This window comes from Eucalyptus grandis, chromosome 4 (assembly GCF_016545825.1).
Source record: "Eucalyptus grandis isolate ANBG69807.140 chromosome 4, ASM1654582v1, whole genome shotgun sequence".
Taxonomy (NCBI): domain Eukaryota; kingdom Viridiplantae; phylum Streptophyta; class Magnoliopsida; order Myrtales; family Myrtaceae; genus Eucalyptus; species Eucalyptus grandis.
The window spans coordinates 34,269,728-34,287,039 of record NC_052615.1 but is presented as its reverse complement, the minus strand read 5'-3'; the positions used below and the strand labels follow the sequence as shown (position 1 = coordinate 34,287,039).

The 17,312-nt window shown below is 40.2% G+C and overlaps 1 protein-coding gene across 1 annotated transcript; it reads left to right on the top strand.

Annotated features, from left to right (window-relative positions):
* Nucleotides 1–718: 718 nt before the first annotated feature.
* LOC104418965 (monooxygenase 2) lies at nucleotides 719–3,512 on the top strand. Its single transcript, XM_010030453.3, has 6 exons — nucleotides 719–855; nucleotides 1,006–1,152; nucleotides 1,783–1,851; nucleotides 2,037–2,202; nucleotides 2,366–2,594; nucleotides 2,706–3,512. Exons 1-6 carry the CDS (start codon nucleotides 782–784, stop codon nucleotides 3,239–3,241), a joined length of 1,221 nt encoding a protein of 406 aa, XP_010028755.2. The 5' UTR covers nucleotides 719–781; the 3' UTR covers nucleotides 3,242–3,512.
* Nucleotides 3,513–17,312: the final 13,800 nt, after the last annotated feature.

Genomic DNA, 17,312 nt, shown 5'->3' with positions numbered 1-17,312 from the left:
AAAAGAAAACACTCAACAAATTTTGAAGAAGTTGCAAAAATCATCTACGTTAACACCAATCGTTCTGGTTGTGATACATAGGACAACTGGAATGATCAACGATGCTTGAATTGCTAGTTAACAGTTTCATATCAAAATTGGCAGAAAAACTACATTGAAAAATCGTCAAAATATTTAAGATTAAATTGATCAAATTAAAAAATTTAACATTGAATCAAACCACATAATAAATTTAGTATTTTATGGATTATTCTCCTTGAGAATAAGAACGTGTGCACAAGTGCGATGAGACACTTGAAATGATAATATGCTAATGGGATCCACAATATTGCGATGTGACAGACACTATAAGAGTTAACTACATGACTAATTCAGACAGACGATTGTAGTGAATTCAATCCAGCACAAGCCTTTGTAATGATTACGACGGGGGAAAAAGCAAAGTTGGTTTTGGTAACACCTAATAAATCAAACTAGAAAGAACGAGGCAATAGCCGTAGTGGGTGGCCAAACGAAGAAAGGAGCTACGAACACACCATAAATATCTTAACAGTTGCTGGTTACTATTTGCCAGGCCAATATACGTTTGCGCTTCCGTCATTGGTGTCCTATCTGTCGCTGCATGCCGTCCTCATCATTCTACAGTTTATCTCCGTCGTGCTATCTGACGTTGCATGCCGTCATCATCTTCCTACAGTTTGTCTTCGTCGTCTTTGCCTCTTTTATCCATTTCATCTTCGGAGACCTCGCCCGAGAGAGAGAGAGAGAGAGGCGTTGATTCATGGAAGCAGTTGAAGACATAGTGATTGTTGGTGCTGGCATAGCAGGTCTCACTACAGCTTTGGGACTACACAGGTAATTGTACTGGAATTGGAGCAGTTGGAACTTGAGAGAGTTGCTCTCTAAAACTTCTTATTCTGCTCCGTTTCATTCTTACCCTCTTTATGTTTCTTGGTAATGTCTCTGATATGCGAGTGAGTGCTGATACTCTGTAGTGGGTTGCAGGCTTGGCATTAGAAGCTTGGTTTTGGAGTCGTCTCATGGGTTGAGAGCCACGGGGTTCGCCCTCACAACATGGACAAATGCTTGGCGGGCCTTGGACGCAGTCGGCATCGGCGAACCGCTCCGCCAACAGCACCACCGACTTCTTGGGTGACTGATGAAATTTTCCTCTTGCTGTGGCTAAGATGAATATATTTCTTATTCTTAGGATTAATGTGATTTGATAATTCCGATTGCAATTTGAATGTGTATTACGACATAGCATGGAACCCACAAATAAAGACATGAGCTTTCTAGTGATTGGATTGGCCTACGGGGTTTACCTGACCACCTGTTGTTTTTCACACGGCTGAGCCTGCATCAAGGGTATAGGGTGGACAAGCCATTCAAATTTGGAATGATCATGGAGAAGCATTCTCACACGATCATGAAATGGCTTATACTGATTTTCCATTAGAATTTGAGCTTGTTATCAACAAGAATGATTTCTAAGCCTCGGGTAACCAGAAGTGTGAGTGTCTGTGGATGGTGATGTTTTCTCCAGAGAGTTTGACAACTGTTCGGGCTTTAAAGAAGGAATGAAATAGGAGTGGGATTAGACACATCCTAATATTGCTGGATACCCACGCTAGAACTGAGTGAGCACCTTTACATGACATCTAATATGCAACATACATCCATAAACTCTAGCTGAAAAAGATATTTGCCATGATTAATTCAACAGCTAGTTCTTCTTCTTGTCACTCTGTGCCCGATTTGAATTGAGAGGTTCTGGTTCAGGTTGCAGACTGCTTCCACAAGTACTGGACTTCCTACAGCTGAGAGACAATTTGACGTCACAGGGACACAGTTAAGTTGTTCAAATTCATGACAATTTATGTGACTTAAAATTGCTTTTGAAAGTAGCCATTCAAATAAACCATATCAATTCCTCACATTTCTTGCTCAAATTTCAACGGATTCTCAATGTCCTTTGTCGATGGTGTGCGTTATGATGGATGGCATGTCTTTTCAACTTGGTACGTCTATTGCAGACGAGGCCACGAAATTCGTTGCTTGCGGAGGAGAGCCTTGTTGGAAACTCTTGCAAATGAACTTCCTAGCGGCACTATAAGGTATTCATCCAAGGTTGTGTCGATTGAGGAATCATGCTACCTTAAGCTGGTCCATCTTTCTGATGGGTCAATTCTCAAGGCAAAGGTATTGCATCATAATAACCATTAATCAGGAAAATCTGCCAAGAATGACAAATATTTATGCTTGAGAGAAGCCCCTTCCTCTATGCAAAATTTGCTTGCTTGTCTGAACAAGATCGCTATGGTTTAACTTATCTTTATGCTTATGCTCTATGTGAAAATGCTAGGTGTTAATTGGGTGTGATGGAGTGCACTCAGAAGTGGCAAAATGGCTAGGCTTCAAGAAGCCTGCTTTTGTTGGCCGGTCTTGCATCAGGGGCTCTGTGCATTACGAGCATGGTCACAGTTTCGAGCCTAAGTCATTTCGTTGCTTTGGTGAAGGAATTAGATCTGGTGTCATCCCTTGCGATGACAAGTCTATTATTTGGTTCTTCACTTTTTCTTCTTCCAGCAAGAGTAAGTTTCTGTACTTCATTCGATTTACGTTGGCTTCTGGCAACTACTAATTTATTTTACTCTGCTATTCATGTTATTTGCAAGCAAACGATGTTACTTTCCTTAATGCAGATGAAGAGATGGAAGAGAGTCCGGCCAAGATGAAGCAATTTGTGCTGGGCAAGCTTGGAAAAATACCAGACAACATGAGAGCTGCTATCGAGAAAACAGAACTGGATGACTTTATCCTGTCGCCGCTGAGATTTCGACCCCCATGGGAGATTCTGCTGGGAAACATAAGCAAAACTAATGTCTGTGTAGCCGGAGATGCATTCCACCCCATGACGCCGGACATTGGCCAGGGAGGCTGCGCAGCTCTGGAAGATGGCATCGTCCTAGCGAGATGCCTGGGGGAAGCCTTGAGGGACAAGCAAGGCATGAGCAGTGAAAAAGAGTACAAGAGGATTGAGATGGGCTTGAAGAGTTATGCCAAAGAGAGAAGATGGAGAGCATTTGAGCTCATAAGCACGGCTTACATGTTGGGCTACATCCAACAGAGCAATGGCAGGGTCTTGAACTTCTTGAGGGACAGAGTACTGGCCAGCTTCTTGGCTGGGCTGCCGCTGAAGATGGCGAGTTACGATTGCGGGAAGCTGAGAGCTTCCTGAACTACCCAGTTTGCTTACTTACCAATGTGTTTTGCGCCGGTATTAATATGGGCCGATCTCATCATATACCCAATACTGATAGGGGAGATAGTTGTGTCGAGTCGTGATTGGTTTGCTTCGCCTCCCATGTATCACAGGAAGGGTTCTTGTCTATGCAGAGACAGGTTTGTGAAGTATAGAAAGTCCCGTGAGGGCACTTTTACGTATGGTTTCAGGTATGTCAAGGAGTCTTTATTAACATAAATATCATCAACTGCCATTTATAACTCAGGATTTTGTTTGTTTGTTTGTTTTTTTTTTTTTTTTTTTGGTGTGGCAAATTTGCTAGTTCTTCATAGTCGAAATGCCTTAACTCATCATTTTATATGTCGGGCCGCTAAAAATTCAACACATCGAATTGGCCATTCAAAATTCCAACGCGGCTTCCACGAACATGAAGTTTCGTGCAATGGGGTCGAATGTCTTTCAAACTTGAATTCAAATGTGAATGTTAGTTGAAAGAAAAACAATACATTTTTCCCAATTGAAAAATGACATAAGCATGTGAAAAGGCCAAAACAGAGCGAGACCGCAAAAAAAGGAAAATATAATATCTAAATTTATAAAGTTTTGGTCCGATAAAAGGACAACGAATTAGATCTTGCCACCACTGCATAAAAGCGCCAAGATGAGAGAAAGATAAAAGAAAATAATACGTAAATGTACAAACTCGACAATTGGAAATGAATTTATTGAAACATGTTCTTTCTGTTCTTATGCATTGCCTAAAAACATTTTGCAATATATATATGTATGAATGAATTCTCTTCCTTATATATCTCTTTAAAAAGCTATGTAACATAACATAAATAATATATATTGAGGTAATTTACCTGGTTCATTGATGCTAGACAATATAAATCATACATGTCAATGTAGTTTCCAATGTATATGAACACACAAGTTTCAACTTTCTAAATGCTTTTAACCTTATATATCTTTGAAATATTTAACTTACAACCGCATTAATATGAGGGGGAAATAGTCCAAAGAATCTTAAAATTGAAGCTATCAGTTCGATAATAAACTTTTTAATTTGGCCATTAAAATCCTAAATATTTTAACAATTTCCCAAAGTAGTCATTTGGTCAATTTTTACCTAATGTCGCCAATATAGCAGTTAAGTTAACATTGGCCATTGTATATGGTATGACTAGTGTTGATGTGGATTATTTTTGCAAATTTTTTAAAAATGTTTTGATTGTTTTTGTTTTTATCTTTCCAATTTTTTCCCTATTTCCCTTCACTAGGGACTCAGGGATGTCAAGCAAGGGCCACGAGACCCTTACCTGTGATCTACTGGCTATCATCAAGGCCCCAGTGATCGATGGAGGGAAATAAGAAAAGAAGAAAAGGAAAAAACTCTAAAAATTTCAAAAGATATGCACATATTACCCACAACTGCATCAGCTTTGTCATATAGGATAATTAATGCCGACTGATCTATCACGTTAACAATTGAAAAAATATATTGAAAAACCATTAGAAGGTTTAGGACTAAATTGTAAATTTTATCATTGAATTAACAGCCGTACAATTGATTTAGGACCATATGAATAATTTTCCCTAAAAATAAGATATGTGTGCAAGTATGCATAGGTACGGACATAAGTATCGAACTAATGCTTAAAATAATAATGTGCTAATGAGATCCTTGTTGATACATAAATTTTGACTACTCTAGAAAAATAAAATAAAAATCGCATCGAAACAAGAAAAAGGAAAAAAATGGGGAAAATCAATCCGATTGATTATGCATGAAAATTTAAAATTCGATGAATATTCAAACTTTAATAAATGCGGAAGCAATTAGGGAATTGGGTAAATAAGGGGCGAGGAATTTTTTTTTTTTTTTGATAACCCAAAGAACCTCGTAAGCCAACAGCTAGCGAGCAAACCTTGGGGGAGTGACTGTAGGACCCATCACCACAATATTCCAAGTAAGAATCCCTAACGACGCTTCTGGAATTCGAACTTCTCCCATTCGTGAAAGGGAAAGAGCCCGAATCAGCTACACCGCTGAGTACGGTGGTTAAAAGGCAAGGATTTTGACAAAAGGAAATGAATCGAAACAAAATTGAGCTGATTGTGAAATCACGCTCGATTTGCAACCATAAATCAATGCAACAAAATAGAGAAACTCAAAAAATACCATAGAAAACAGCTGATCAGAATCACTATAAAAGAGTCACAATTTTCATGACCAAAGGGAATCACCGTAAAAGAATCACAATTTCATTTCAAGAGTGGGTTTCGACTCCCACATCCTCCAATAAGGTAAGGGCAAAAATCTGAGAGTGAGTGCTAGAGTAGGATTAAAATATGACCGACAAAAAGAAAAAATGAGTTGAACTCAAAAAAAAAAATGAGAGAAGATTCAGAAGCTTTCGTCCATCTTGGTTTCTTTAACAAAAAGAGAAAAAAAAATATTACCGGTCGCGGTGGCTCCGCTAGCAAGCCTTCCCCATCGTGGGGGACCCACTGACCCTTTCTCGGAGGGCAAGGTTTGACTCTCTACGAAGACGCTTGGCATCTTTCCGTTTCATGGGAGTGGTGGATGGGCCCCAAGGTTTACTTAAGCCGCTCGCAGCATACCGGCTTCCTAGGTCATAAAAAAAAGAAGAAGAAGAAGAAAGAAACAGCGAGAGAGAGGCGACGTGAGAGACAGGTGAGGAGAGAAAAAAATAAAATAATAAAAAAAAAAATCACTGTGCATCTTCTTCCTCCCGCACCCGTCGCCTGCGTCTCCCCCGCGAAGCTCGTCGCGCCGATCTCGCTCGCCGACGCCACCCCTGCCGCTCGTCCGCGAGCACCGCGCGACACCTCTGCAACCGCCCGTCCTCTTCCGTCGCCGCACCACAGCAGCCCGCGTCACCGCCGACTGCTGCTTTCCCTCCGCCCAACGGCGGCGCCCATAGCAGCCCGCTCGTTCCCCCACGACAACTCGACACCTCTGACCCCTGAAGCTTTGTCGCCGTCGCTCTTGCCCCCGTGAAGCTGCTGCAGCTAGCAACGCCCCTGCCTCCGAGCACCGTCGCCACAGCAGCACCTTCGCTCGACGCCGCGAGCACTCGAATCCGACGCCGCTTCTGCTGCTCTTGCAGCATCGCCGCTCGGAACCCGACGCTGCCGTGCCCCTCACCCGCGACTGCGCCTCCGCCTCGCCTCCACCTGCGGCACCCGATGACCAGCGATCTGCTGTCCAGCACCGCTCGCCCGACGACCGCGCTGCGCCGACGCTTGCCCGCCGCCGTGCCTGCCAGCCTCTGCCCGACGACCGCGCCTGCAGCAGCGCCCGACGCCCTCGCCGCTCCGCCTTGACCGCCAGCTGCAGCAGCCTGCATCGGTCCCCCCTCTGTCTCCGCCGCTTGCAGCGCCTCCACCGCCGCCTACAGTACCATCTCCGAGCCTCCTTCCGGCGAACCCAGCAGCTGCCAATACACCAGCCCGCTGCTGCCCATCACCGTCCGCCCGGCGCCGACCAATCTGCTGCCCCTCTTTCCTTAGGTTGCTTACTTTTCTTTTTATTTTTATCTTTCATTCTTAGGTTATTTTACTTTATTCTTTTTTAAGTTTTGCTAGTATGGTACCAATTGGAATATTAGGTGTTTATTTTCGTTTTATGCATGGGTTTTACCCAAAATTATTGTAATTATTTAATTTGATCCGTAAGACATCGGATAATTTTTTTAATTATATTATTTTTAGGCATTTTGATAGTATTTTAATTGCTAAATTATTATAGTTATTAGTTTGATTTGTAAGATTTCGGATCAAATTTTTAATTATTTTGAACTTTATGTTGTCATGTTGAGGGTTAAAATAACCGTTTAGCCTGTGAGACAATGGATTATTTTTCGGTTATTTTAATGAATATCTTAGATGTTTATATATAGTTGTTTATCTTGGAAAAAAACTAAAAAACATAAAAATCAAAAAAATTAAATCTTGCATCGGAGTGTGTTAGTAAATTAGGATTGCATTTTTTAGGATTGCACTTTAGATAATTTTTGGAATAAATTAGGATTGAATTTTTTAGATAGAATCTTAAATAATGTTTGCACATTTAGATGATCTTATTTTTCTTAAAAAATATTTTTTTAAGATAGGATAGGGTTTAAGTCAAATTAATCTTTAAAACATATTATAAAATTATTCATTTTAGATGGTTTTAATTCCGAATTTTAATAAGAAAAATACAAAAATATTAGGTGCATGTCAATTAGTTTGCATGTTAGGTTCATTTAATTAGAAATAATTTGTTAGTAAAATTAGGTCATATAATTTAAATGCATGATTTATGATAAAGTTCTAGTTAAAAGAAAAATCCAAAAATACTTGCTTTAGTGTGTGGAATTTATTTGGTACAATTAATTTTATTCAATATTTAATAATAATTGAGCATCTGTGTGATCACCCCTATTGTATAATAGTAATTTAGGTTAAAATAAATTCATGCTGCCTGCAAAAGTATTTTTGAAAATTAAAAATAAATTCTACTGAAAGGACATTAGAGAAATCTAGTATAACCAAGTCCCCGTACCTTTAATATCTGGTTCGTATGAGTAAAATAATTCTCTCATTATTTTACTTAGGTGTCTAATCGACCTACCGTAAACCAATTAGTGGCTACTCCTAGATAATAATCATTTGCATGTTAAATATTTAAACTTTAAGTCGCGAATTGATATGGACTCGAAAGAGCTCGAGCTAAATTTAAAGACTTAGTAGTCCATTAATCTAAACTTAGGTGGTGCACCCAAAATTTAGGTTGCGACAATCCTTAATAATGCAACGCGAATGACAAAATAAGAATTAATCATGTTACTAGTTTATTCTCCGTGAAAATAAGATATGTGTGCAATCACGCACAAATGAACACTAGTATTGAATTAACAGTCCAAATGACAATGTGCTAATTGATTCCTCAATAATGCGATGCGGCAGCCAAAACAATAATTTATTACTTTATTAATTTAAACGGACGATTGTATTGACTCAATTCAATCAAGCACGTGCCTTCGTCATTACTAAAAGGGAAGAAAAAAGCACATTCGGTTTTTGATACCACCTGATACATTAAACTAGAAAGAGCAGGGCAATAGCCGGAGCGGCTAGACGCCGAGCAAGAGCCATAGACACAACATACATATCTTGGCATTCGATTGTTACAACTTGCCAGACCAATTTTGTAATATTATGCAATAATGTAATATTATGTTAGTGGGCCCCAAAAGAAGAAACTGAAAAAGAAACTGAAAAGTCAGTAAAACAAAAAGGAGAGGGGAGAGGGCTCGGCTAAATAGAAGCTGAGAGTTCCCTCGACCAAAAAGAAAAGAAAGAAAAGACGAAGAAGAGGAAGGAGAAGAGAAAAAAAAAAAAAAAAGGAAAGGAATTTTGGCACGTGCACGTCTCGGATGCCTCGCCAAGCCGACTCGACTCCATAACACAGCACCCGGTAAGAGATCAAGCCCTCGTTCGTCCGATTGAAGTAATTTTTGGATTTAGGACTTAAATTCGAAATTTTTGGAAAACTGAGCGGCGAAGTCTAATTTTGGAGTCGTTGAGCCGTGTATTTTTGCAAGAATGGTAATTTAGGGTGTTGTGGAGCCGTGGGATTTTACGGATCGTGATTTGAGCTTATGGTTTGTCCGAAACAGAATTTCAAAGTTTCCCACGCGCAGTGAACAGTACGCGTCCAGCAGCTTTGGGCCCGTATTTTGTCATTTTTCAGCTTGATTTTGGGATGGCCAAGTCGGGATTCTTGTGATATGTTTCAAGGGCTCTCTATTGAATATAAGTACGTTCGGATCGGAGTTCGGAAGAAAGTTAAGGCGCAATCAAGTTTTGCACTTAAATTTCGTGTTGCGAATGGCTTGAACAATCGCTTTGGTTATGCGATTTGTTAGCGCGTAGAAGTCCTTTTGTTAGAGTTAAGGCGTAATTTAGTTGTTTCGAAGTAGAGACAGTGTTTTATTAGATTTTAACATTTTTCTCGGTTATTTGATAGGACCTTGAATTCGACGATACGAGTATCGTTCGTCGTTTGGTCGTCGACGACGAGGTGAGTGGTACTATATCTTCTTTGGTTTTATAAAATCATGTCTTGAAGTATGTATGTATATATATTGAATCAAGAAGAGCATTTTTATTGTATAAAAGTCAGATCGAGCAATTGCTACCCTTTGGTTGATTGTGAATCTTTGAAAAGCACGTTATACGAGGTTTGTGGAGAAACATATATGAAATTGCTTTGCGACTGATTTATAAAAAGGTTTATGATGATTTGAGAAACGGATATGAAATGGATGATGGGCTATGTTGCAAATTGTTATTTGTTTGGTTTAAGACATTGATTTATGGATTGGGTTTCTGGTATTGGAGAATGGTTATTTATGCTCAATGTGATTTTGTGAACCCAATGAGGGGTTTTGGGTTATGCATACCAGGTTTAGGATATCCTTCGGGCCTAGCCACCGGCTTTGTAGGTGGAGACCTTGCCAAGGGGGAATCTTGGTCGCCTTGTCACAGGGCGTTGTGTCGTGACCATGGTTAGTTATTGAGCAAAGATTGATCAATGGATAGACCATTGATATGTGTTTTTGATGGAGATTATTCGATGGATTCGACCATTGATACTTGACTTTTGATGGCGATTCAAATGAGTTTTTCGTATTAGTATAAATTTTTGATGATAAGAAATAACTTTTATATAATTCGATATGTATTTTATATATTGAATTGGTGTTATGAAATTTGGTATTGTTTTGTATACATGCATAGTGGTTGTTCGATCTGCTTAGAAGATATGTACTACTCACTGAGCTGTGGTTGCTCATCCCATTCCTCCTTTAATCTTTTCAGGTTCCTCGAGCTAGCGGCGAATAGAGCGAGTGCGTAGTCGGTGGGAACTTTTGGGGAGTTCTATTTTGTTTTTGGTATGGTTTAAAGAAGTGGTGCAAATAATACTTACTAGTAGTTGGATCGCCGAGTTTTAAACGTATATCTTTTTTTCTTTTGGTGGATTATAGAAACTCGATGTTGCAACCAATTTGTTGGTTCATCGATATATATATGGTTTGAGATATATATAAGTTAATATCAGTTTGTTGGTTGTATTTGAGGCTGCGTCCTGTGTAAAGAAGGACGGCCGTGTCATTCCCATTCTTTGTGGTTTTGGGGTGTGACATTTTTGGTATCAGAGCCTAAGTTTTGATCTTTTTGGGTGTAGTTATGGGACGTTGTGAGGTTGTGTGCTAGATTTTATTTTTTGCGTTAGTCTTCTAGATTCTAAGGTGTAGTTTCATTCTTGGATTCAGGTGATCATGAGTACCGACTCTGAGACACTTGCCTCGCTTCGTAGGAGTCGCAAAGGCAAGCGGGTCGCTACCCCTGAGGCTAGAGACATGCCTCAAGCTTCTCGAGGTGCGTCTTTGAGAAGGAGACTTGAGGACCGCTATGATAGGAGTCCTGACTTGCGCGAAGTCAGAGAAGAGGATCAAGAGCCAACCCGTTCAACTGAATTTGAACAGGCAATGATCCATTGGTATCGCCAAGCAAAGGAATTAACTGGAGATGGAATGACAGGTTCAGGCACTTTTGCCCATTTTAGAAAGGCGAAACCACCCACTTTTGATGGGAAAGCTGATCCTCTTGCGGCCGAGCGTTGGATTAAAAAAGATTGATGGGATCTTTGAAGCTGAAGAGGTTCCCGAGGATCGAAAAGTTAAATTTGCCACCCAATACCACGGAAGGTGAATCGAGTTTTGGTGGGATGGAATGAAGCCAAGTCTTGGAGGTAGGGATGTTATTATATCCTGGGAGGACTTTAAAAAGGCGTTCAATGCTCAATTCTTCCCAAAGTCATTCCAAGCAAAGATGAAGGGTGACTTTGTACATGTATCTCAGGGTGACTCCACTGTTTTGGAGTATTCAGTCCGCTTTAATCAGTTGAGTAGATTTGCAGAGCACTTGGTAGCAAATGAAGAAGATAAGGCCGACCATTTCCTAGGAGGGCTCCGACCTGAAATTAATTCCGCACTTGCACCTTTCGTATTAACAACTTATAAGGATGTGCTAGAACGAGCAATCAAGGTGGAACAAAGCATTCTAAAGCACGGCACACAAGGAGCGCCTCAACCCAAAAGGTTTAAGCCCACAAATGTGCAAGGTAGCCATACTAATGATAGTGGAAGGCGAAGAGGCCTCAGCTGGCCAGGACAGTTCAAAAATCCAAGTAACCAAGGCCCTTGTAATACATGTGGAAATTATCATTACGGTTAGTGTTATCGGAAAATGGGAGTATGCTTCTCATGTGGGAAAGCGGGACATATGCTGCGAGATTGTCCTACACGAAGGAATCCTCCTATTGGCAATAGATCATGTAATCTATGTGGGCGACAAGGGCACCTAGCACACCAGTGTTTCGGGCGGAGGAATACCCCTTTCGTTGGTAGGCCCCAAGAGAACCAACAAAGACAAAGTACAAGTGGGAAAGTTTTTGCAATGACGAAGGAGGATGCGGCAGCATCTAACGCGGTGGTTGCAGGTAATATTTCTATTGCCTCGCATTGTGCTTATGCGTTATTTGACCACAGTGCTACGCACTCCTTCATTTCAACTGAATTTGCAAAAGAAGCTTGCGTGTTGCCGACCCTCTTGAATGTGAATTGTGTGTTGATACTCCCTGGCGATTTCTTAATTGGTCATCATGTGTTCAAGAGGTGAGTGATTCAGATTAATAATGTTGAAATGCCTGTGGATCTAGTGGAGTTAAATATTCGAGATTTCGATGTTATTATAGGGATGGATTGGTTATCTACCTATCGTGCGATTGTTGACTGTTTTTCAAAGAAAGTTATATTTAGACTTTCGAATCAACCCGAATTCTCTTTTTCGGGAAGTTGTCAAAACACTTCTCCAATGTTGATCTCGGCTTTGCAAGCGAGGAAACTTTTGAGAAAAGGTTGTTGTGGTTATTTAGCTTGTGTAAAAGACACAAGTAAGGTTGTAGTAAAGTTGGAAGATGTTCCTGTCGTTAAAGAGTTTCCAAGTGTATTTCCTAAGAATTTACCAGGCTTGCCTCTTGATAGAGAAATTGAGTTTTGCATTGAATTGATGCCCAGTACAGCACCAATCTCTAAGGCACCATATCGGATGGCACCCACTGAATTGAAAGAATTGAAAACGCAGCTACAAGAGCTTTTGGATAAAGGTTTCATCAGACCCAGTGTTTCGCCTTGGGGAGCTCATGTTCTATTTGTGAAAAAGAAGGATGGTAGTATGCGGCTTTGCATAGATTACCGAGAGCTTAACAAGGTAACGGTCAAAAACAAATATCCTTTGCCCCGGATTGAGGATTTATTTGATCAACTTCGGGAGCTCGGGTATTTTCCAAGATCGACCTTCGTTCCTGGGTATCATCAATTGAAGATAAAGATAGATGATGTGCCTAAAACTGCTTTTGAGAACAAGGTATGGCCATTACGAATTTCTCGTCATGCCTTTTGGATTAACAAATGCGCCTGCTGCCTTCATGGACTTGATGAACAGGGTGTTCAGGGAATATCTAGACAAATTTATTGTGGTGTTCATTGATGCAATCCTAGTATATTCGAAGAGTTTAGAGGAACACGAACAACACTTGAGGTTTGTCTTGCAAACTTTGCATGAAAAGAAGTTGTATGCCAAATTTAGTAAGTGTGACTTCTGGCTTGAGCATATAGAATTCTTGGGTCATGTGATCTCGAAAGATGGCATATTAGTGGACCCAAAGAAGGTTGAAGCGGTTGTTAAGTGGAATCGTCCAACAAATGTTACGAAGTGAGAAGTTTTCTTGGGCTAGCCGGCTACTATAGGCGATTTGTAGAGGGGTTCTCAAAGATTGCTGGTCCACTTACCCGTCTAACTCGGAAGAAAGTTAAATTTGAATGGTCAGACCAATGTGAACGCAGTTTTCAAGAGTTGAAGAGACGGCTGGTGTCGGCTCCTATTCTAACTCTACCTTCTGGAAGTGGCGGCTTCGTAATTTACTGCGATGCATCCAAAGAAGGTTTGGGTTGTGTTCTTATGCAAGATGGTAAAGTTGTTGCCTATGCTTCGAGACAATTGAAATTACATGAGAAGAACTACCCCACTCATGATTTGGAATTAGCGGCGGTTGTGTTTGCCTTGAAGATATGGCGACACTATTTGTATGGTGAAAAATGTGAAGTCTTTACCGATCACAAGAGTCCAAGTATATCTTTACTCAGAAAGAACTAAACATGAGGCAAAGAAGATGGCTAGAACTTTTGAAGGATTATGACTTGTCCATTAATTACCATCCGGGTAAAGCTAATGTGGTAGCGGATGCTTTGAGTCGTAAATCATTTGGAAATATGGCAGCTTTGCTCACTTCTCAGAAATCTATTCTTGAAGATATGAGGAAGTTAGACTTGGAGGTGTTGGTGCAGCAGCTTGGTGCTCAATTAGCTAATCTTCAAGTACAACCTATGTTGATTGACAGAATTAAGGCTAAACAGAATGAAGATCCACAATTACAAAAAATTAGAGAAGGTGTGGAAGCTGGAAGACAAGTGGATTTTGGTTTACACGTAGATGGATCCTTAAGGTTTGCGGTCGACTATGTGTTCCGAGGACTCAAATCTGAAAAAGGAGATTCTGCAAGAAGCTCACAGTACTAGATTTTCAATTCATCCGGAAAGCACTAAAATGTATAGAGACTTGAGAGAAAACTTTTGGTGGATCAACATGAAAAATGATATTATAAAATTTGTCGATCAATGTTTAGTTTGCCAGCAAGTGAAAATTGAGCATCAGAAACCAGGTGGGCAGTTGCAACCTTTAGAGATACCTAAATGGAAGTGGGAGCATATTGCCATGGACTTTGTAGTCGGTCTACCGAGGACACCAAGTGGTAAGAATGCTATATGGGTGATTGTTGATCGATTAACTAAGTCTGCTCACTTTTTGTCATATCGATTTGGTCTTTCAATGGAAGATATGGCAAAGCGATATGTTAATGAGATAGTGAAGCTTCATGGAGTTCCGGTAAGCATTATTTCTGATAGGGATCCTAGGTTTGTGTCTAACTTTTGGAAGAGTTTTCAAGGAGCATTGGGCACTAAACTCAACTTGAGTACAGCTTTCCATCCACAAACAGATGGACAGTCAGAGAGAACGATCCAGACATTAGAGGATATGTTGAGATCATGCATCATTGACTTCGGCGGTTCTTGGGATGAACATCTACATTTGGCAGAATTTTCTTATAACAACAGTTATCACTCCAGCATTAAGATGGCACCCTTTGAAGCTTTATATGGCCGAAAATGCAGAAGTCCTATTTGTTGGGACGACGTTGGTGAGAAAAGACTAACTGGCCCTGAGTTCATTCAACATTCAGAAGAGAAAGTTAGGTTGGTTCGGGAACGTCTTGGAACGGCTCAAAGTCGTCAGAAAAGTTATGCGGATCTGAAAAGACGCAAGCTAGAATTTAATGTGGGGGATCACGTATTCTTAAAAGTTTCTCCTACGAAGGGTGTAATGAGATTTGACACACGTGGGAAGTTAAGTCCAAGGTACGTGGGACCATTCTCGATCTTAGAGAAAATTGGTGAAGTCGCTTATAAATTGGCTTTGCCACCGGCATTATCAGGTGTCCATAATGTGTTCCATGTCTCTTTGTTGCGGAAATATGTTCCAAATCCTGAACATGTGCTAGACTTTACACCATTGAGATTACGGGAGAACTTGACGTATGAGGAGCATCCTATTCGCATTGTCGATAGGAAGGATCAGGTATTGCGGCGACGAACCATTCCTTATGTAAAAATACAATGGCAAAACCATACCGAGAGGGAGGCTACTTGGGAACTCGAGGAGGAGGCAAGACACAAATACCCTCACTTGTTTCATGATTAAAGTACATGTAAATTTCGAGGACGAAATTTTTTTAAGGATGGTAGAATGTAATATTATGCAATAATGTAATATTATGTTAGTGGGCCCCAAAAGAAGAAACTGAAAATTCAGTAAAACAAAAAAGGAGAGGGAGAGGGCTCGGCTAAATAGAAGCTGAGAGTTCCCTCGACCAAAAAGAAAAGAAAGAAAAGACGAAGAAGAGGAAGGAGAAGAGAAAAAGGAAAAAAAAGGAAAGGAATTTTGGCACGTGCACGTCTCGGATGCCTCGCCAAGCCGACTCGACTCCATAACACAGCACCCGGTAAGAGATCAAGCCCTCGTTCGTCCGATTGAAGTAATTTTTGGATTTAGGACTTAAATTCGAAATTTTGGAAAACTGAGCGGCGAAGTCTAATTTTGGAGTCGTTGAGCCGTGTATTTTTGCAAGAATGGTAATTTAGGGTGTTGTGGAGCCGTGGGATTTTACGGATCGTGATTTGAGCTTATGGTTTGTCCGAAACAGAATTTCAAAGTTTCCCACGCGCAGTGAACAGTACGCGTCCAGCAGCTTTGGGCCCGTATTTTGTCATTTTTCAGCTTGATTTTGGGATGGCCAAGTCGGGATTCTTGTGATATGTTTCAAGGGCTCTCTATTGAATATAAGTACGTTCGGATCGGAGTTCGGAAGAGAAAGTTAAGGCGCAATCAAGTTTTGCACTTAAATTTCGTGTTGCGAATGGCTTGAACAATCGCTTTGGTTATGCGATTTGTTAGCGCGTAGAAGTCCTTTTGTTAGAGTTAAGGCGTAATTTAGTTGTTTGAAGTAGAGACAGTGTTTTATTAGATTTTAACATTTTTCTCGGTTATTTGATAGGACCTTGAATTCGACGATACGAGTATCGTTCGTCGTTTGGTCGTCGACGACGAGGTGAGTGGTACTATATCTTCTTTGGTTTTATAAAATCATGTCTTGAAGTATGTATGTATATATATTGAATCAAGAAGAGCATTTTTATTGCATAAAAGTCAGATCGAGCAATTGCTACCCTTTGGTTGATTGTGAATCTTTGAAAAGCACGTTATACGAGGTTTGTGGAGAAACATATATGAAATTGCTTTGCGACTGATTTATAAAAAGGTTTATGATGATTTGAGAAACGGATATGAAATGGATGATGGGCTATGTTGCAAATTGTTATTTGTTTGGTTTAAGACATTGATTTATGGATTGGGTTTCTGGTATTGGAGAATGGTTATTTATGCTCAATGTGATTTGTGAACCCAATGAGGGGTTTTTGGGTTATGCATACCAGGTTTAGGATATCCATGGGCCTAGCCACCGGCTTTGTAGGTGGAGACCTTGCCAATGGGGGAATCTTGGTCGCCTTGTCACAGGGCGTTGTGTCGTGACCATGGTTAGTTATTGAGCAAAAGATTGATCAATGGATAGACCATTGATATGTGTTTTTGATGGAGATTATTCGATGGATTCGACCATTGATACTTGACTTTTGATGGCGATTCAAATGAGTTTTTCGTATTAGTATAAATTTTTGATGATAAGAAATAACTTTTATATAATTCGATATGTATTTTATATATTGAATTGGTGTTATGAAATTTGGTATTGTTTTGTATACATGCATAGTGGTTGTTCGATCTGCTTAAAAGATATGTACTACTCACTGAGCTGTGGTTGCTCATCCCATTCCTCCTTTAATCTTTTCAGGTTCCTCAGCTAGCGGCGAATAGAGCGAGTGCGTAGTCGATGGGAACTTTTGGGGAGTTCTATTTTGTTTTTGGTATGGTTTAAAGAAGTGGTGCAAATAATACTTACTAGTAGTTGGATCGTCTGAGTTTTAAACGTATATCTTTTTTTTCTTTTGGTGGATTATAGAAACTCTGATGTTGCAACCAATTTATTGGTTCATCTGATATATATATGGTTTGAGATATATATAAGTTAATATCAGTTTGTTGGTTGTATTTGAGGCTGCGTCCTGTGTAAAGAAGGACGGCCGTGTCATTCCCATTCTTTGTGGTTTTGGGGTGTGACAAATTTACGTAGCGACTTACGTCATTTGTGTCCTATTTGACGTTGCATGCGGTCATCATCTTTTTACCGTTT